This window comes from Musca domestica, unplaced genomic scaffold, assembly GCF_030504385.1.
Source record: "Musca domestica strain aabys unplaced genomic scaffold, Musca_domestica.polishedcontigs.V.1.1 18, whole genome shotgun sequence".
In the NCBI taxonomy this organism is placed as follows: domain Eukaryota; kingdom Metazoa; phylum Arthropoda; class Insecta; order Diptera; family Muscidae; genus Musca; species Musca domestica.
In genome coordinates, this window is record NW_026712238.1 from 2,318,232 (window position 1) to 2,341,499 (window position 23,268).

A 23,268-nucleotide genomic window follows, 5' to 3' on the forward strand; every position below is an offset into this window, starting at 1 on the left:
TGTAGCAGAAATACTGTCTGGTGACATCCAAATATACCAATGTATAGTGGCTCCTATATATTATGGGAATAAAAACTTGATCATATTTTTTAATATCTAAGGCTATGTCATTTTGGCTGTAGAAAAGCCCTTGTCCAACTTCACATGTTGTACTGTATATCTTTGTTTGTGACTGATGCGTACAAATTAATATGGCTATTGTTGTGTCTACGATTACATTATATAACCGTTTAGTACCTTCCAAAGATTTAAACTCTTCAAAACTGATCACATCGCAAACATTTTTGTATGATAATTTATTGTAAATTGACTAGTTTTTGTGTATGTTTCCATGGAGTTTCCCTACCGAAACCGCCACTTTGGTTAGAAAATCGAAAAAATTCGATTATCTGAAATCAGTTGGGAATATAAGGCATATATAGCCAGAAAGTACTCCTCGAGACCTTTCATTTAAGACCCGCCTCAATGACGCAGCTAGCATAGTTTTTGTGCAATTCAGCATTTTCCATGGAGTTTCCCTACCGAAAACGCCACTTTGGTTAGAAAATCGAAAAAATTCGATTATCTGAAATCAGTTGGGAATATAAGGCATATATAGCCAGAAAGTACTCCTCGAGACCTTTCATTTAAGACCCGCCTCAATGACGCAGCTAGCATAGTTTTTGTGCAATTCAGCATTTTCCATGGAGTTTCCCTACCGAAACCGCCACTTTGGTTAGAAAATCGAAAAAATTCGATTATCTGAAATCAGTTGGGAATATAAGGCATATATAGCCAGAAAGTACTCCTCGAGACCTTTCATTTAAGACCCGCCTCAATGACGCAGCTAGCATAGTTTTTGTGCAATTCAGCATTTTCCATGGAGTTTCCCTACCGAAAACGCCACTTTGGTTAGAAAATCGAAAAAATTCGATTATCTGAAATCAGTTGGGAATATAAGGCATATATAGCCAGAAAGTACTCCTCGAGACCTTTCATTTAAGACCCGCCTCAATGACGCAGCTAGCATAGTTTTTGCGCAATTCAGCATTTTCCATGGAGTTTCCCTACCGAAAACGCCACTTTGGTTAGAAAATCGAAAAAATTCGATTATCTGAAATCAGTTGGGAATATAAGGCATATATAGCCAGAAAGTACTCCTCGAGACCTTTCATTTAAGACCCGCCTCAATGACGCAGCTAGCATAGTTTTTGTGCAATTCAGCATTTTCCATGCAGTTTCCCTACCGCCAACACCACTCTGGTTATTCGTCCTCGTCGGGAAATTGTGTCATTTTCCTGTTAAATTAATTTAATTAGTTAATTTAATTTAAATTAATTTAAAAATACGTTGATTTATCCAAAAAAAAATGGTAAAAATCATTAATATTAAAAAAAACTATTTTTCAATTAACCCATTGCGCACCAACACATTGCATTTATATTTTACAATTTATCTTCACGGGCATAAACTGTAAACTTTAACATCTAGCAACGCACCTAAGTTCGGTCGGGACGAACCCTTAATACCCTCCACCATTTAGAAGAGACTTGGATATTAAAAAAAATTGAAAAATACCGTTTGAATGAAAACCGTTATATGGGGGCTATATGACCTACATAAGTAATTGTTGTCATAGGCTGTAGTAACAATTCTGAACTTTAAATCGAAATTTGAAACAATTTTGGTGAATAATGTCGATAAAAATATCAAAATACCGAATATTGAGAGGTAACGGTAACCCTCTCTATGGAGGCTATACGAAAACGTGGACCAACATGCCTTCTGTCACAATTGGTTGGAATGATAGCGTAATTGCAACAGGCAGACAGAAGGACATAGCTAAATCGACTTGGAATTTTACGCTGATCTGAAATATATACACATTGTTGGGTCTGACATGTGTATATGAGACGTTACAAATGGTATGGTGGAGTGTATAAAAATGTTAATTTCGGAAGAGTTCAAGATTAACTTAAATTTTTTTTCGCTCCTGTATATCACGGACCATGTAAAAATTTTAATTTAATTGTTTTACGAATTTTCCTAAAATTTAAACAACTTCCCTTAAAGCGTTTAGGCTTCTTCCTTTCCCTTAAATATTTAATTAAAAACTATATAAATACAGTTCGCTCTTACCTGTGTTGCTGATGAAGTTTCGATATATTTTGCACCAATTGTTGTTGCCAAATCCCAGGCATCTGCATATGAGATTGGTTGTTCGCCATTAGACTATTCAAGTGGAAGAGCCAGCCATGAAAAAAAAAATCATCAAGTCAAACAAATCAAAAATTCAGCATTGCACACGGAGCATTGATGAAGGAAGTTGAAAAAAAAAACGAGAAAAAAAAAGAAAATAAATATTAAATTTATGTACGGGAAAATTAAAACAACAATTTAATCTACATAAGCCAACAACAACAAAACAAAAATGTGTTAGGTCATGATGTTCACATCCAACTGGTGGTGGTGGTGATAGTTTTTCATCAACTTTATAATAATTTAATAACATTCTCTCTCTTTGGACTTCATTCATGCATTTCCGTTTAAGTTTAAATAAAAACAACAAAATAGCTGTTGTTGTTGTTGCTGTTGGTGTATGATGATGATGCGGATGGTGGTGACATGGTAGCTTACCTGCAATTTATTCAGTACATTGGTATTTGTGCGCAAATCCGCTTGGGTACCGACCAACATCAGCGATGCCTTTGTTTTGGCAAACTTTGGCGCCCATTTAGTTTTGATGGCATGGAATGTTTCTGGCTTAGCCACCGAAAAGCATAGCAAAAATACATCACTATCTGGATAGCAGAGTTCACGTAGTGGATCTAATGTATCCTGACCGGCTGTATCACAGAGTGTTAAATGCACTGGACTATCGTTGACCATAACATCAGCTGTAATAGAGAATCAAAATATTGTTGAGTGGGGGTGTTATACATTTATAAGGATTAAAGTTTTTGTAGATGGAGATTCGAGAAAAATGTTTTTTTTTATCGATTGTCAGCAGGAAACAATTTATGAGACATGAAACAGATTTAATAGAATAGGATATTTAAAAAAAAACTAGCCTTTTAAACAAATTTATTTAATTAAGAAAAATTCATTTTAGATGAAACAATAGAAAAAATATTAAGAAAATTGAGTTAGTGATTGGCTCAGAAATAATAATTTTTCGAAAATGTCGGTCACAAGGCAGGCTAAAGCGTACGCTAAATGGGAAAAACTAAAAAAATATATATCTGAAACGACTTAAAAGTAAGACTCTAGACATTTGTGTTCCTTATCTATAAGGAAACAACAAAGAAGGGACTTTACACCACTTCTATGAGAGCCTATGAGGAAGCTCTAATATTAATTCGGCCCGAAAATTTACCTAAACTGGTACTTTATAAGTATATCTGATACGATTTTAGTTATATTTTTAATACTATACGATAATTTATTAGCACTTTCGTTGCAAAATATCTCTTGAGGGCATATTACGTCTTTAGGGGTGGCATAAATGTGAAAACGAATGGAAGACATATTTGAATGCTATACATACATTTCAACTGATTTTGATTGATTTTGACATATATCCTAGCAGAATATATGATACAAAATCATCTAAATGTGATAAATATTTTATTTTATTTGAGTCTAGAACTGTACCCATACTAACTGTCTGACTGACTTAGAATCAACGCCCACATGAAGCGCCTGAAGCAAGAATCTTGAAATTTTGCACTAGGGCCATTCTTGGTGAGTAGGCATGCGATAAGGCTTGGACACGTACTAAATGGGTACGAAAAGTACTAAAAATGTACTAAAAATTGAATACTTTGTATTGGCCAAATAGAATGACATTTGGAATGAGAGTCACTGAGGGAGTGCAGGATAGATGTACCAATAGGTTTTTGGAAATTTGATCTTTAATGTTAGAAACGTTCTAAGATTGTACTAAATTTCAAAAATGGTACCATTTGGTATTATGTGAAAAGATAGAGCTACAAACTTGAAATTTCGTATGAGAAGTTGGAAAGTAAGTCATTTATCAAGAAGGCGATTTTAGAAATGTGTACTAAGTGTGCGAACTGTACAAAATGGTACTAATTTTTCAACAGTTAGGGTGAACCATGGTACAGAATAAGGGCAATGTAGAGCTACCAGCTGATTACAATTTTTTCCTAAGTGTGCCCGACCTTTGCCAATTTTGTGTATTTAATTATTGTTTTGAAAAATGAAAACAAATATTTTGAGAATTAACGATTGGAAGAAACGTACATTGCTGTTCACGCATTTAAGATAATAACCAGATTTGTCATGGAATTGAAAGGACGAACATTTTGGATTATATTTTTGAAAGAAAATTCAGGCATTTCATTCATTTTTCGCACTATTTAAATCATTATAAAAATGAGGAAAAACACAAAATGAATGAAAACCACTTGTTGCATATATTTTTAAATATTTCAGACAGGACATAGTCTAAGGGTTGTATTTCTGTAGTTTTACGAAGCTTCTCTACCTCCTTATTGTATCAAAGTATGAATTTTGTATAAATTTGTGTTGGAGTCCTGTTGGTGGTAGGTTTGTGATAAAGAGGTGGTTTTTGAAATGTGTAATACAAGTGCACGAAAAGTACTAATTAGTACTATATTTGGTACAATTTGATATTGGGTAAACAGATAGTGCTTGAAATCTGAAAGTTAGTATTAGGGTCGCTGTTTATGTGTAGTCTGGACATGTGGAGGTGGTTTCGGGAATGTGTACTATAATTGTACGAAAAGTATTCTGAAATTTGATATTGATATTACTGTTGGTATCTGTATTTGAAATTTGGCGGTGGTCTGGAAATGTGTTCTACAAATGTACGAAAAGCACTAAGTACGAAATTTGGTCTTGGGTGAAGGGTTAGGAATTATCAAATTAGGAATTATCAAATTAGGAATCATCAAATTAGGAATTATCAGATTTATTATTGAGGTCTATGTTTATGTCTGAAAAAGGTGGTTTTAGAAATGTGTTCTATAATTGTACGAAAAGTAGTAAATAGTACTTGTCACCAAATTTAAAGTACTTGTTTCATGGTTTATTTCAGAAGAAAATTGGCAAGATTCAGTTCAATTGTGTACAATAAACCTGATATGGGATAATGATATATGGGAGCTCGATAACATTTGGCATTGGTATTTCTGGGCTGTATTTAATATTTGGTACCAAATATTTTTCTTGCGGAGTGCATGTTAAGCATGTGAGGGACTTAAATACGAAATTCGCTAAAACATATATATGGGAGCTATAGCTATATCTGAATCGATTTCCACTAAATTTGATGCACTTGTTTCTAGGATGAATTCAGCCGGTATTCCAAAAATTCAGTCCATTTGGATTAATGTTAGCGATTTGGTGCACAATAAACCTGATATCAGATAAATATATACATTGGAGCTATATCCAAATCTGATCAGATCTCGATAAGATTTCAGAGAGATATTTTTGAGCTCTATACGCTATGTGGTACCTTGTGGAGTGCATTTTAGCCATGTGAAAGACTTAAACACCAAATCAGATAAAACGGAAATCGGAAAAAAATTGAAGTACTTGCTCCTAGACTGAATTCGGTCGGGCGTGCCAAAATTCACGTCATTTGAACTGATATTGGTAATTTGGTGCACAATTAACCTGAAATCGGTTGAAGATATATATGGGAGCTATATCTAAATTGGAACAGATTCTCAACAGTTTCAATAGGGTTTGTTCTTGTTTGGAAAATTTCATCTCAATCGGATAATAAATGCTATCTGCATTTTGTTCACAAAAAGTAGTAGTTTCTTTGAATATTTGAACCTATTCTCACCAGTTTCAATAAGGTTCGTCCTTTTTTTTGAAATTTTCATCTCAATCTGATAATAAATGCGATCTGCATTTTGTTCACAAAAATACATAGACGGACGGACTGACTGACATGAATCGACTAGAAAGTGATTCTATGAAGGTCCTCAAAAGTAACTCGCTTCCTTCTCCTTGTTACAAACAAATGCACAAAGATATAAAACGCTTACCACTATGTGGTGTAGGGTATAAAGAGACTTTTTTGAACTGATTGACCTGATTTTTCGTATTTTGAAGGTTTTGGCCTTTCGGTTTATTAATAAATATTTTATAAAAGCCCCCTAATAGCGGCACTATCTCAGCATTTCAAATTAGGTAGGTCAAAAATTTTAGTCCTTTGAAAGTTTTGTGTCGATTTCTTGCGAACTAAAATTTGAGTAGTTTAACTCCTCTCAAAGAATATGCAACAAAGGTATATAACGTTACATAACGGAACTTCCAAATGTTAGGATTTTTAAGATAGCGGATTGGGCAAGTTTTTACATAATTCTTCTCAAAAATCTTCTGAAAGTTAAACAAAATTTACATGAATATGTTACGTCTTGGCCATCGCCTTCAGTAAACGCTCTCACAAAGGATCAACAGGAAAAACGTATCACTAGATAATTCAAATATTTCTAATAATTTTCCCCCAATGTCATATTACCCACTAATAAGCTAATTAAACAAAGCGATGATCAATCAAAACTTTTCAAACATGTACACAAATATTGAACAAAGTTTTCACTTGACATTTGCATGTAACGAAATATTGTAATGCCCAAAGTGTAATGCCTAAATATGTGTTCTCCATTCAAAATCAAACAATTGTCATTGTTAAGAACAATATAGCGCCAACATCATAATCATCTATCTATCACACACTGGAAAATTGTCTATGGCAAGTACATTACATTATTGGATAATAATTTCAATGGGTGTGTATGTATGTGTTGTGTATGTGTGCCCGTTCCATTGTATTCAAATGTGTAACATTATCCATCTATTTAAGAGCAAACAAAGCCTAAAAATAAACGCCATTAAACAATGGAGAATATAAAACCTTAAACCTTTCTGATATAATACATTTTTACATTGACATCGTCGTCGTCATCAGGTACCACATGACATAGTCAGGCCGATAGCGGTATATAATATGTATGTTTGTATGTCTACACATGTCGCATGTCTCAACTGAAGCATACAGGTAAGAGTCTGTGTGTATGTGTGTGTGTGACATCAAGCCAAGTAGATTGTATTGTCATCGGTGAAGGTAATGGTAATGGTAAGTAGACATTTGGGCCAGGGTATAAACGTGTGGCATCTAGCCATCTTTGGCGAACAAGTATGCTTGCATGTGTGTGTGTGTGTGCGTATTCTTTTCATCCTGACCTTCAACTACATTGGTGTTATATGCTCAACTAACATCATTATAATGAAATTAATAATGCAACACATTGTTAAATGGCTTGGTTGATTATAAAGAATAGACATACTTATCCTCTGCTTTTTGTACTGAAACACGTTCAATGTTAGTGTTGTTGTTTTTGTTGTCGTCGTGTATGGTTGTTGGTAGTGAGAGAGTCTATGATACTCGTCGTTGTCACTTTATATCTGGTATGTGAAAATTAATTCACACACACATATGCCTACATGTGGATATCTCCATTGATGTAATGGTGTGGTGGGTTTAAATTGTTAAATTTTGTAGAACTGGATCCTTTATGGGCTCCGCTGAGTAAGATTGCATGGGTATGGTGTATCCAACAGGCGAAAAAAGAACATTTTTCATGTAGAATGTAAAAAATGTCTGAAAATTTCACATTTTTGGAGGAGGCTCGGCCTAAGGATTTCATTCGTACATTTCTGTATGGAACCTTCAATGTATCTAATTTTAATGGCTAAAATTTCAGCGGAAATATATATTTTTTTGAATTATCAAATCTTTTTTTTAAATTATCAAAATCAGAAACCTACAAAATGCTGGTGGAGGCTCTGCCTAAGGGTTTCATTCGTAAGTTTCTGTATGGGACCTTCAATGTATCCAATTTTAATGGCTAAAATTTCAGCGAAAATATATATTTTTTTGAATTATCAAACCTTTGTTTTTAAATTATCAAAATTAGAAACCTACGAAATACTCGTCCAGCTTTTGAAATGAGACCTTTCCAAGTAAAATGTAGAAAATACCTGAATAGCAACATTTACGGAGCATGCTCGGCCCAAGGGCCTCATGCATATGTTTTTGTATGGGACCTTCAAAATATCCATAATTACAGGCTAGAATGTTAGTGAACTTATATGTTATAGCCTCAGCCATATGGCTAGATACGTCATTTGATACGGCCAAAACGTGCCTCATCGAAATAACGGTTTTAGATCCAAGGTCTCTTTGGACAAAATGCGTTTTAGGACATTTGGGGTCGATCTATCGATGTCCGTCCGTCTGTCTGTCTGGCTGGTGCGTAGGATAACTTTCGAAGGGAATATACGATGTGGTCTAAACTTGGGGCATCGTAATATTATTGTCAAACTTAGTTCGAGTTCGGAGATGGGCAATATCAGTCAGCTCCTTCTGGTACCTCCCCCACAAAAGGTTCAAAATTTAAAAAAACATATTTTAGCGCACAGATAAAGATAGAATAATCCGCTTTTGTTCCAACTTTGCAAATCCTAAAATTTACATCAGTGCTAGGTCATGTGGACAAACATGGACAATATCGGTCCACTCCATCAAGCACCTCCCGTACGAAGGGTCAATATCTATATATATAAAAGAAAGTTGTGTTAGTTACTACGCTTATAACTTAAGAACCGCTGGACTGATTTTAACGATTCATACAAATTCAGAATTGTTTCCTCTCCGAAAAGGATAATATCCAAAAAAAATCGCGTAAAAATGTGATACATTAACATTTTCATTTTGACTTTTGAAATGTACAATAGTAATGTTTTATTTTGCATGATTTTTTCCATTTTGACTTACTTTTTTCTAATGTACATTTGTAGTGTTTTTTATATTTTATTTTTGAATTCGAATATTAATATCAATTTATTTAATTGACTTGATTTCTTGAGAACTGAAATTGATGACGGGTTACATGGAAGTGTAGTACCGAATTATGTGGTGGCGAAACGGAATAGATGATGTCGAAATAATTTAATGGAATCGAATTTTAAAATAGAAGTACATTCTATTGACAAACTATATAAGAACATTTGCTGTAAAAAATCAGCGAACAAGTTGAAGATTTTCTCAATGTGTTATTCTTCTTTTGTCAATTTTTTTTCAATTTGTATTATCTAATTGAATTCAGTAAATTTTTGTGTGAAGAAAATAAGGAATAATTTTTCACTATATACAAATTTTCACCAAAAAATGAAAAATGAAATACGATGTTAACTGACATCTACCTTTCAACTCCAGGGCCGACATCGTGGTTCAGCTTGAAGATGCGAACACATTTGAACAAACAAAAATTACCGAAAAAGCCTAATGGAGCTCATTTCAAAGCGTGGAACTACTTCTTTCCTGTCACAATAATCCGTCCAATGTACAATCAGAAAAATACCAAATATAAAGGGTGGAAATAGTAGAGCGAATGGGACTCTTAGTAAGAAAAGGATTTCTATCCTTCCACAAAATCTTCCCAAAACATTCAAGATACCTTAAATCGCTTTTGCAGGTCATGATATCGATCATAACTCACGGATAAGGGTACAACCCGATTTCATATTTATATAACCATCGTATGATTTAAGCCATTTTTGGTGTCTTGGTCACTTTTTTAATATTTTGGCCATTATTTGGCATCATTGTTTCTAAGGAGGTAGAGAACCTCTTCGCATAAAGTTTGAAATTTTCAGAGTAGGGCCCATTTTAGTCTTGACCACATTCATTAATTGGTTTGGCTAAAAATTGTATTTATGCTACTCTGGGGTAGGGAACCATCATACAGATAATTGCCACATAGGAATTTATTTAAGTAAAGTCCCCACATTGGAGTATCCCCAAGTCCACTTTCACATCTAATTGGCGGTCAGAAAAGAAAATTTTGTTTTCTATTGAATTTGTAACCCCCAAGAGAATATTGGTTGGGCCACGTTTTGGTATAACCCTTATATAAATGTATCCCTGATTTCAGCTGTGACCGTGGTCTTGCCCACGTTTTTCAACTGATTTGGCCATTATTTGCTGTATTTAGGCTACTTTGTGAATAGAGAACCATCTTACAGAAAAATTTCAACATACGTAAATATTTTGGTACAGTCCCCATATAGTCCCCAGGCCCGCCGATCTATAGTGATGTATACCGATTGGCGGACAACAACGCGGGTATAGTTTAATCGTCATTGAATTTTACTATGAACAAGAACATAGACTTTTTGGGGACTGTAATGCGCAATTTGAGGTGTTATGTTAATGGGTGTAAAAGCGTAATTAACTTTGACTATTCAGAAATTATTTTGCCCTCCTTCCATAGTTATGCATTTCTATTTAGTGGAATCAATATTTATATTGTTCACCTTTATGAGCTAGATTTGTGAAATATTATGCTATGCAAAATTTGCATTAAAGACTAAAACTACGGGCCGGCAACGCGGACCGGGCCAGCTAGTTTTAAATAATTATAACTTTTATAAAAAGTGATGTAAGAGTCCGATTGCAATTGCACAATATTTTTATTAAATCTAGGTCTGGTGCGAAGATGGAATATATCGGTCTCCTCCTTCTAGTACCTCCCCCACAAATGGTCAAAATTTGGAATATCCATGAAAAGCTCATAAAACGCGAAAATAATATCAGATTCCATTCAGACTTTGAAAATCTCAATATTCTTAACAACACAAGATCTAATAAAAAGATGATAGAGATCGGACCATTTCTTCTGGTACCTCTCCCACAAAGGGTCAAGGTTTTGAATAACCAAAACGATGATAAAATCCGAAAAAAAACATCCGGATCTCTTCATATTTCAGACAAATCAATATTTCCACTAACACAAGATCTGCTGTGGAAATGGGATATATCGGTCCACTCCTTCGAGTACCTCCCCCACAAAGGGTCAAAATTTTGAATATCCATGAAAAGCTCATAAAACGCGAAAATAACATCCGATTCCATTCAGACTTTTTACATCACAATATTTCTATCAAAACAAGATATGCAAAAAATATGGTAGAGATCGGATCATTCCTTCTGGTACCTCCCCCCCACCCCCACAAAGAGTTAAAGTTTTGAATAACCAAAACGATGATAAAATCCGAAAAAAAAACATCCATTCTCTTCATATTCCATACATTCCATTATTTCCACTAACATAAGATCTGCTGTGAAAATGGAATATATCGGTCCACTCCTTCTGGTACCTCCCCACAAAGGGTCAAAATTTCGAATATCCATGATGCTCATAGAACGCGAAATTAACATCCGATTCCATTCAGACTTGGTACATCTCATTATTTCCATCAACACAAGATCTATTATAAAGATTTTAGAGATCGGACCATTTCTTCTGATACCTCCCACACATAGGGTTCAAAATTTAGAAAAACAAAACGGCCAAAGAAAGCGAAATAAGCATCCAACTCCCTTCAAATTTCACACAAACAAACATTTTTGCTAATACAAGATCTGTTGTGAGGATGATATGTATCTGTGGACCCCTTCTGGTACCTCATCCACAAAGGTTCACAATTTTGTATCTAACCATATTACCATACATTTTTAAGGCCAACCATTTTTTAGAAGTATTAAAATGGATAAGCATCAATCGCATACAAAAAATCCTCTTCCGACTTTTGGAAGCAATTTTAGTCTAATATTACTAGGTCTAGGCAGTCCTCATAAAGGCTCGACGATGTACTAGCCAAAAAATAATTATTGAAAAATTTTAAAAAAATATATAAATTTCTCGGACAATTTACTGCTCATATTACCGTTTTCATTACACGCCAATGTAACCTAGCCTTTTATTGAATACAAATTTCACCTTAATATACACATACTATAAATTTACGCAAAGGTTGATGTAGATATAGACAATATTCTAATACCTACAAACACACATTCACACACACACACACCTTGCTCGTAGCACATAATTGTCATTGTATTCAAAAGACAATGAATAGACATGATATGTTCTTGACTTTATACGCTTAAAAAGGAAATCTTTGCTCCAGATTTAAATATATCACATCCAATTATAAGAATGTCACCTTTGGCTTTCTATTTGAACTTGTACTTGACAAATGTCGGTATAAGAGTGTGTGCATGTGTGTGTGTGTATGTGTGTCTGTGTGATAATTAACCATCCTTGTTTTGTGCACCGCAAACTAAGGCTAATGATAAAATTACCCTCAGGATTAGAAAAAGTTTTATTTTGAAGCGAAGATAGATGATAGAATACCAGAGACTTTGTGTTGACATCTAAGTGATGATGAGGATGATGACGATAATAGAATGAAGGTTATGCCTAGAATTATTATTGCTTGTGGATATTCTTTAAGGCATTAAAAGAAAATATTTAAAATATATTTAACTCCATGCAAGGTATTGGTTATATTTATAGGGATGAATCATCCCTCTTACCAAATTTTTAAATTTTCGGATTAAGATTTCTCGGAATCGAGGAATATTTTGGTTGTAAATTTTAACCCTCGACCGAATCAGCAATAAAAATTCCCTTTAAACGGGATCGTAGCAACTCCAAATATTCTACAAAAATATTTGTCATATATCCCTAGTTAACCTACTTAGCGATGTAAATTTTCAAACACCGATGTACATGTCTTCTTTTTCTTCGTATAAAAATCAAAAATGTTTAAAAATCAAATGTATGTTAAGGCTTAGTGCATAAAAATGGCAACTTTTTAAAAATTAATTTTTTTTCATAAATGAAATGCAATGTACGAAAAAAATGTATACAAAAACATCTGTTTCAATTTCTTGCTGCAGACATCATCGTAAAGGTTAATGACAAATGTCAAAATACTCCGAAATGACGAAATTAATACGTACAGGTTCTTGTTAACAAATATTGTTAATGACAAAGAAAAATACATTGAACTTTTCATTTGGTTGTTGTTAATTGAACTTCGTTGTTTGATAACTTTAACATGTAAAATATTGTAATACATTTTCCAAAATGTGGGCATATTTTGAAAGTGAAAGGTCAAAGAGCAATCGTATTGAAGAAATTTTTCGCGAAAGAGAAGAAAAGATAAATTATGAAAATAGAGCTTAAAAATAGAACTCATCCAAATTAAAAAAAAAATCTTAAAAAGGTTTAAAAAAACTTTTTCTGAAAAAAAAATATTTAAATAATGTTTTTGAACTTTTTTATTAATTTTGTGGAAAAAATAATTTTTTCATAGAATTTAATTCATTGGTAGAATATTCATTTAACAAAACCATTCTGAGAACAAGTTACAAAGTACCAGTCGGTTTTATCAACAGATGTATATCCTCAGGCAATGTTAGATTAATTAAATATATTTCGACTTATGTAATGATTATTCAAACGATTAACCCTCTATGGAGTAGGTTCCGAAGGAATGGGTCCATTTCATATCGGACGCAAATAAATATGATATAAATATTGCGACATGACAGGTTTGGACTATATCGACAACTTCCTTCACTTTATATGAAATGTGTGATAATTTTTAGAAAATGTTGAAATATGCGTGATGTACCAGATATAGTGGACCGAAGTATTCCATTTTCATACTTCATCTAATACAAAATTTGAAAGAAAATTTGAAGGAAATCGAACATTTATACCCACTTTTATGCGAAATCCTAAATTCCGATAAATTCCATATTCATATCAGTTTTGTGGTTGAGAGAAATATTTAGATTTAGTTTTACAAGTTATGACAGATATAAGTATTGGAAATCCTGACACTTTTTGGGTGAGGTATCAGAAGGGGTTGGCAGATATATATGATCTTCACAACAGATCATGCGTTAGAAAAATATTTGGATGTGCGATATTCGTTGAGCGTTTGTTTTTCAAAATCTTGAGCCCTTTGTGGGGAGGTACCAGAATAAATGGTCCGATATCTACTGTCTTTATAACTGATCTTGTGTTGGTGGAAATATTGAGATTTGCCAAATCTGAATGAAATCGGATGATACTGCAAAATTTTGTGGGGGAGGTACCAGAAAGAGTGGACCGATATATCCCATTTTCACACCAGACCTTGTTTGTGATTTATGTAATTTGAAGAGAACCGGTTGCTTATTTCGGATTTTATGCTTGATTTGGTAATTCTAAATTTGGACGCTTTGTGGGGGTGGTACCAGAAGGAATTGTCCAATCTCTACCATCTTTTTAAGAGACTTTTTGTTGATAGAAATACTGAGATGTGGAAAGTTTGAATGAAATCGGGTACTAATTCCGAGTTTTATGAGCTTGTTGGATATTCAAAGTTTTGACCGTTTTGGGGTAGAAACAGTGTACCGATATATCCCACCTTCACACCAGCACCAGATCTTGGGTTAATCTGTGAAATTTAATAAAATAAGGAGATTATTTCACATTTTGTAAGCGATATAATTTTTAAAAATTTAGCCCTTTGTGTGGGAGGTACTTGATGGAGTGGACTGTTATTGTCCATTTTCGCACCTGAAGGAAATATTAGGATTTGCAAATTTGGAGCAAAATTGGATCCTGTGCAGTAAAATATTTTCTTTGGAAATTTCCTTCTTTTGTGGGCGAGGTACCAGAAGGAGTTAACCTTTATTGCCCACCTGAGAACTCGAAAAATAATATTACGATTTACCAAGTTTGGGACAAATCGGATACTCTCTTCGAGAGATATCGTGCGCCCCAGCCAGTCAGACGGACGGACGGACACCCCTAGATCGACTCCAAATGTTCTGAAATGGATTTGGTCCAAAGAGGCCTAGGCTGAGGGTATAAATATCCATTTGAGGGTACAAAAACTTTTGGTTAGCAAATATTGATCACGTAGACTTCATTGAACTTTATTATTTGATTGAAAGGTCAAAGAGCAATGCTGTAAAGGAGATTTGTGATATCCAAACAGAATAAAAAATAAAACATTGAAAGAGAACTTCATTGTCAAAAATTCTAGTACTTTTAGTTATTCGAATTCTTTTAACATTTTCACTCCTGGAATATGTATATGTGTGAAAAAATAGTTTAAAATTCTGGTTTCATATAGTTATTATGTCACAATTAAAATATTTGGGACGTGTTGAATATCTTGTAATTGATTCTCAATATATATCTGCGATATTTAACCTGAAAAACAGAAAAGCTTATTACAAACAAATAAAAAGGAAGCCAAGTTCTTGAAAAAAAAACTTAAAAATGTTCCAAAAAAAAATCCGTTTTAAATAGAGCTCAACTGAAACCGTTACCGTTTCCATCATAGATACCCATTACGAACTTCAAATATGAAATTTGAAACAATTCCGATTAATAATGTCGCTAAAATCCTCAAAATACCGAATATCGGGCAGTATATGGGGGCTATACGAAGACGTGAACCTGCATAAAAAATGTTCCGTCATAACGAATATTGGAGTACCGTTGTATGGGGGGTATGTGATATCGTGGACCTTTATAGACAAATCTCTTCCAGGGGGTAAATTACATATAAAGAACTATTTCAGTCAATTCCATTGAAAAATGTGTCTAAAATCATCAAAATACTGAATATCGAGGGGAGGGGGGTACCGTTGTATAGGGGCTGTACGATAACGTGGACCCCTGCCCATCTTCGAACTTGACCTGCCCGAACACAAAAGACTGATCTGTGCAATATTTAGCTTCCTATTTTAATTCGTTTTGTCTCAAGCGGGATTACAACAAACCGACAGACAAACGGACGAACAATGCTATATCGTCTTACGCAGATCAATAATATAAATACTTTGCTAGGTCTAAAAATATTATTTTGATGAGTTACAAACGGTATGACGAGCTTAAAATAGCCCCCTTCTATGTAAGGTGGAGTGTATATAAACCCTAAATTATAGCCACGCCTATCGTTCTGTAACACATCTATTTTTCAGTGAAGTTAAGTTTTATCTCCGACAACTTATGATTTTTTTTTCTCTAACAATAAAATTTACTCTCCCGTTAATTAAGACAAAAAATCCACGTTTTTCTCGTTTCATTTTAAAACTCATTGTTTGCCAACTGCATACAAAACAATGTTAGACAACATGCTAATTGGACCAAACAAAGTAACCATGACATAATTGTCAACTGAGTGAAATACAAAGGAAAAAACAAAATTTTCAAAACTTAATGTGGCACAAGTCAAAGATGACATTTTTATTCTACAGCCAAGCCGTAAGCTTTAGTAGCAACACATCCACAGAGCGTGAAAGTGTTTGTGGTGTTTGCACTCCAACTGGAAGTCGTAACAAACACTAGAACGGGCGACATGATACAAATTAACAGGAAATTATTTTTTACACTCACACTTTCAGTGTGCCTGCGTGCTCGGTTGCTCTCAAAATGCAGAGAAAGCTGTGTTGCTACAAATTCAGTTAGTAGTTAATTTGCAGTGAGAGCAATGACAAAAAAAAAAAAAAAACAATCGGGAGTTTTTTTCTCGCAGTTGAAGACTGAAACACACAAAACTATATTTCGAAATGTAAAAATGTCAAAGTTCTGCAACAAATTCCATTTAATTCACTTTTTTATCACAGTCTCTTTTTCACTTTTTGGTGTAAACTGTGCATTCAATATTTTGGTGTAAACTGTGCATTCAATATTTAACTCCTGCGAATGGGTCATATAAATCATCTCGTTCCTGAGCCTATATTGAATTTATGCATGCCCTTCGGCACAGCTTCCCGTCACTAATAGGTACTACAACCTACCATAAATACAACAAAGATGAAACGGATGGCAATGATAACGACGACGGCAGCGACAACGATAAACCATGACATGTCTATGCTGATATGTTCTGAAGCACATCATAACTCACTCACTTTCATATGTCGGATATTGAAAAAAAGCATTTGTTTTCACTGCGCTTCTTTTTTACTGAGCAGAGGCGTGTGCTGTGGGGCGGGAATGAGCTAGAATTCTGACATTGGGAACGAGAGTCACTGATGAAGTGTAGGATAGGTGTACCAAAGGGTTTTTGAAAATTCGAACTTTAGGGTACTGAAAAAGGTATCATTTGGAATTATGCAAAAACTTGAAATTTGGTATGAGAATCAAGGTTGGAAAGTAAGTTCGAAATATGAAGGTTGGTTTGGAAATATTTACTGAGTGTGCGAACTGTACTAAATGGTACCTAATTTGTTTTGGGATAAACAGATGAAGCTGGAATTTTGAATTGTTGTATTGGGGTCCCTGTTGGTGGTAGGTTTCTGATAAAGATGTGGTTTTGGAAATGTGTATTACAAGTGCACGAAAGGCACTAAGTAGCATTATTTTTGGTACAATTTGGTACTGGGTGAACCCATAGTGCTTGTAATCTTAAATTTGGTATTGGCGTCACTGTTCATGTGTAGCCTGGATATATGAAAGGTAGTTTTGGGAAAGTGTACTACAATTGTGAGAAAAGTACTGAATGATACTGTATTTAATATTGGCTGAAATTTTTAAAAAATTGGGGTCCCTGATGCGTCTGTGGTAATGAGGAAATTTTGGAAATGTGTACTACAAGTGCACGAAAGGTACTAAATATCACTATTTTTGGTACAATTTGGTACTGGGTGCTTGAAATCCAAAATATGGTATTAGGATCACTGTTAATGTGTAGCCTGGACATATGAAGGGTGGTTTCGGAAAAGTGTACTACAATTGTATAAAAAGTACAGAATGGTACTATATTTAATATAGGGTGAAATTTTAAATATTTTTATTGGGGTCCCTGGTGCGCCTATGATAATGAGATGGTACGTCTATTATAATGAGATGGTTTAGGAAATGTGTACCACAAGTGCACGAAAACTACTAAATAGTGGTATTGTTGGTACAATTTGGTATTGGGTGAACATATAGTGCTTGAAATCTGTAATTTGGTATTAGGATCACTGTTCATGTGTAGCCTGGAAGTAGACGAAGGAATAAGGCTGGAAACCTCAAATTTTGATATAGATGTCACTGTTGGTGTCTGTGGTTAAGATATGAAGGAGGTTTTTAAAATGTGTGCTATATTTGTCCGAAAAACACTAAATAGTACAAAATTTGGTATTGGCTGAAGGGATGGGGCTGGAATTCCAAATGTTGACATGGAGGTCTCTTTTAGTACCTGGAATTGAGATTTGGAGTCGCATTTGGAAAGTACTGAATAATACTGAATTTGATACAATTTGGTATTGAGTGAACAGATAGTGCTTGAAATCTGAAATTTGGTATCAGGAAATGTGTAGCCTGGACATATAAAAGGGGTATCGGAAATTAGTACTATATTCTACGAAAAGTTCCGAATGATACTATTTTTTTATTGGGTGAAAAAGAGCTGAAATTTGATATTTAGATCACTGATGGTATCTGTTTTTAAGACTTCGTTGTGCTTTGTAACTGCGTCCTATATTTGTACGAAAAGTAAAAGTGGTACTAAATTTGGTATAGGGTGAAGGAATAGGGCTGGAATCCTCCAATTTGATATAGATGTCACTGTTGCTGTCTGTGTTTAAGATATGGAGATTGTTTGGAAAATGTGTGCTATAATCGTACGAAAAATACTAAATTTGGTACTGGGTGAAAGGGTAGGGCTGGAATCCTCAAATATGGTGTTGAGTTCTCTATTGGTATCTGGAATTGAGATATAGAGATGGTTTTTGAAATGTGTACTATAATTGTTCGAAAAGTAAAGAGAATAGAGCTTAAATCCCTACACTTTTGGTGTCTGAGGTTAAGATATGGGGGTGGTTTTGGAAGTGTGTATTATAATTGTACAGAAAATACTCAAAGCTACTAAATGCGATTTTAGTTGAAGGGATAGAGCTCAATTCTGAATGTGGATATTTAGATTTCTGATAGCATATTTTTTAGTTTTGGCGGTTGTTTTGAAATTCATCCTATATTTGTACTGAAAGTGCTAAGCGGTCTTAAATTTGGTATTGGGTGAAGGTGTAGGACTGGAATTCTCAAATTTTAAATAGATGACCCTGTTGGTGCCGAGGATGAAGAGATGCAGATTGTTTTCGATATGCCTTCTAAATTTGGTATTGTGTGAAGGGGTAGAACTGAAATTCTGAAATTTTATCTTTAGATTCCTCTTGGTGGTGCCTAGTGCTTAGATTAAAATAGTTTTGGACAGAAAAATTGGATGTGGGTCCAGTGTGCAATGTTTCTACTAATATCCTCCTCGGTAAACTTTAAAATTAAAGATTTTAAAAACTTTTTGCCGTAAAGATACACTTTTTTCTATTATTCTTTTCGAAAATGGAAAAACTTGAAAAATATATCAATACTTGAAAGTCTGAAAATTTAATACGGTGTATGAAGCTATAATTAATTTTTTTTTTTTTTTATCAAAATGAATAAATTGTATATTTTGAGTATCAAAAACACGACATGTTGGACCAAACTCGAACTGTTGGAATAAATCTAAATTTTTAAAGTGAAATTTTCCCCAATGAAGTAGCAGGCCCTTTCTGAAAGTAATATTTGAATGGTTTTAGTCTTTAAAAAAAATTATGACATTCTCGTAATTAAAAAGGATAATTATCTGCCTATTTAAACATAAAATTACAGGGAATCAAAAACATCTGCATTTTTATACAAAAATTTAAATTTTATTTTAAGCCATCAAGGATATCGTATTATGAAAAAACCGACATCTAAAAATAACTTGTGAAATTTAACAGTTTTCCCCTTTAATTCAAGATTTTCTTTATTTTATCAATTCTCCTTTGACCCTTCCTCAAATTTCCTTCCCTTTTTCGACCGAAATCGAACTATTTTTATGACATTCTCAAAACAGGCAAATTGAAAAAAGTTTCTGTCCGGCTAATTTGCCCCTTCAATTTGTTAACGCCATACATATTTTTCTTTGTATCTGTGTCATAAAGCACACACACATACGAACAAATTGTTCATTTCACAAAAAAGGATGGCTGCATAAAAAAGGATCAATTTATCATTTAACGAAAAGTGAAAGAATCTGAACTACCAAAAAAGAGATGAGTGAATAGTGTAAATTCATGCCTCTCTTTTTTTTAAACGATTCAAAATTGTTAACAAGGATTTATGTCATGAATGTATGAATGAGAAAAAAAAAACCACCTACCAAATAAATGTGAGTCTGTCTGACTGACTAAACAAACGAATGAATAAATAAATTGCAGTCCGAATGGCGGTTGCCAATTTCCCCGAGAAGTGAGTGTGAAAACCCGCTTGAAAAACATTTAAGTCGAAATATTATAAAAAGGCGAATATAAAACATCATCACATTCATGGTCAAAATATAAAACGATAAACAACAGACCGGAAAATAAAGTCTACGAAAAAAGATAACCAAATACATCTCCATAGTCCATGCTTCAATCAACAACTTCCCATAGAAAAATATTGAGTTTATTATTTTAAGGATGATGGGGGGCGATTTGAACAAAAAGAAAAAGAAAGCCAAAAACAAACAAAAACATACACAAAAAAATCTAGTAGGCCTTCAGACAACAGTAATATAAATCTGAAAGAAAGCTGAAAAAAGGCAAGAAAAAAAAAACGAGATTCATAGACCAGCCGAGGCCATAGAAAAAAATTGATGTTTACAAATTGCTTTCTTATATTACTTGATGATAGTAAAAGAATTCACAAAAACCGTCTCACTTCCCCTTAATCGTAAAAAATTGAACAAATCTCAGTTAGTTTTGGTATTTGGTTAGAGTGAATATTCTTTTAGTGTTTTAGCAATTTGAAGATGGGAAAATACGAATAAAACCATTGAGAAGTACACACTACATATACATAGGCTATATCCAAATTTGTTAAAGAGAGTGTACAGTGTTTTGAGAGGAATCAAGAAACAATTGATATCTAGATTAATAAAATAAAAAATAAAAGTTGTTTTTCTAACGAATAAAAAATGCCTTAAAATATACGAAAACAAGCTTGAAAATATCAGTCAGATTGCAGGCAGATATATACACTTAGAATATGACTTAAACTTACTGGCAGAGTCCATTAAAATCTGGCGCTGATTTCTTTACTTATATTAGGTATTACTTTTGAAATTACGTTTTGTGGGGAGGTCTGAGAAGGAAAAGTTCGATATTGTCCATTAGTATACTGTTTGCTCTCTTTAGGACATGATTTTCAACGAAAATTTCGAACATGTGTGTTGTATCTAAAGGGTGATATTTTAGTCGTTATCTTTTTGGAAACACTGGATTAAACACTTCACGTACGTTTCATGTTTCGTTCCACTGTCAAACATCTTCAGTTTGGGTCAAAAATGTTCCCATGAATCGCCTTAAAAACGAACAAATCCTGCAATCATTTGTATTTTTTTAGTTTATCGAAAGTTTCCACTGAAGGAGGTATTCTGTCTATTGTGACTAAATTTCGCACCAAATTTAAACTGTTAAGCATTAAACCACCAACACGCCTACGTTGAGTGCGCACTGAAGAAAATATCGCAGATGTATCGGCCAGTGTTAATGATAACCATTAATAATCATTCGCAGCAATTGGGCGTCTGTTAGTGAACTACTGGGCCTCTGTTAGTGAATTTAGCTGAAAGATTTGGGTGTGAAGCATTCCAAAATACAGCTGATGTAAGAATTAAAACTGAAGGACCTTACGAATTGCAGATTTTTTGGTGAATTAGCTTTTGGAAAGTTAGTCGAAAATCCTCTTTTTAATCAAAAAAATTTTTGAAGCGAAGAGGCTGATTTTTGGCTTAATGGGTCCCACTTGGACTAATATTAATCAGTTGGCGTTCAATACAGGGTGAGATGAAAAAACTTTAAACTGCTTCCATTTCCAAGCCACTCGTCCGACAGCTGTTAAAATTATTCCAGTTACAGCTCATTATATTGTTTACAAACGTACAAAAGAATTTTGGTGAGAATTTTCAGAAAAAAAGTTATTGGATATGGAATTCAAGCGTTATAGTGCGATTTCTTTATATTTGGCTGGGAAACCACAAGTGGCTATCGTTAGAGCACTCCAGCATTTAAATGTGAATAAATCTTTTGTGTTTCGTACCATTGCTCGTTACCGTGATACTGGTAGCGTAGCCCAAGGAAGTGGACGAAAGAAAACAGCAACATCAGCAGAAATGGTTCGAAAAGTACAGAAGCGACTTAATCGAAACCCGTGTCGCAATGGCCGAAAAATGACTCGCGAGCTGAATATATCGCAATGTTCCTTACGGCAAATATTGAAAAATGAGCTCCGGATAAAGCCGTTGAAAATCCAAAAAGTGCAAGAACTTACACCGCAACAGAAACGAAATAGACTCAAAAGAGCTAAAGAGTTGCTTCGCTTGGCCGAAAGTGGTGAACTGCCGTATTTGGTTTTCTCTGTCTTCGATGAGAAAACATTCGTTGTCCAGCAGTTTGTAAACAAACAAAATGATCGTGTTTACTTGCCAAAGAAAATGTGCAACTTCGGTTGGCCACCAGAACTCAAGCCGATCGTCGCTCTCCGCTCGTATTAATCGATCGTGGCATCAGGATAAATGCCGAATATTATCGCGAAAATATTCTGGAGGGTGTATTAAAGCCTCCAAAGCACGCAAACATTTTGGCCGCAGACCTTGGGCATTCCAACAGGACTCAGCACCATCGCCCTCAGCACGCGCCACCCAAGAATGGTTACAAAATGAGGCTCCTCGCTTCAATCCCAGCGCACAATGACCACCAAAATCTCCGACTACCAATCTGTTGGACTATTATGTCTGGAGTATTTTGGAAAGCAAGGTTGGTACTAAAAAATACCAAAGTGTCAAACACCCAAAGCAATTGCTTCCCATTCCCAGGGCTAAAATACCGCAGAGCAAAATTCGGGCAGCTTGTGACGGTTTCATTGGCCGTTTGAAGGCCATAATTCGTGCCAAAGTTGACCAATTCGTACAAATCTAAACTTATTCTAAAATTTGATTATATTTCCGACTTTGTTCGCTTTCATTTATAATTTTAAAATTAAAAAAATTGTTGCAGTTTTTTGAGAGAGAGGGTGAGATACCCTGTATGTATATTCTTGATTAGCGTAAAATTGTAAGACAATTTAACCCTGTCCGTCCGTGCGTTCGTCAATGTAATCACGCTAGAGTCAAAACGAATAAAGATAGGAAGGTAAGATTTTGCACAGATAAGTCTTTAATCTGCAGGCAGGTCAAGTTCGACGATGAGCTATATCGGTTCACGATATCGTATAGTCCCATATACCCCCGATATTCGGTATTTTGATGAATGCAGCCAAATTTTTCAATTAAATTGTCTGAAAATCCACGAAAGTAGTTCTTTCT

The 23,268-nt window shown here is 34.3% G+C and overlaps 1 protein-coding gene across 2 annotated transcripts in view; it reads right to left on the bottom strand.

Annotated features, from left to right (window-relative positions):
• Positions 1-23,268, bottom strand: part of LOC101889053 (myb-like protein Q) — a 283,906-nt gene that overhangs the window by 13,829 nt on the left and 246,809 nt on the right. For both annotated transcript variants that reach the window (XM_005179993.4, XM_005179994.4), the window contains exons 6-7: positions 2,617-2,876; positions 2,119-2,211 (exon numbers count right to left, since the gene is read on the bottom strand). In XM_005179993.4, the coding sequence (XP_005180050.1) occupies positions 2,119-2,211; positions 2,617-2,876 (353 nt within the window). The remainder of the gene's footprint in view (positions 1-2,118; positions 2,212-2,616; positions 2,877-23,268) is intronic.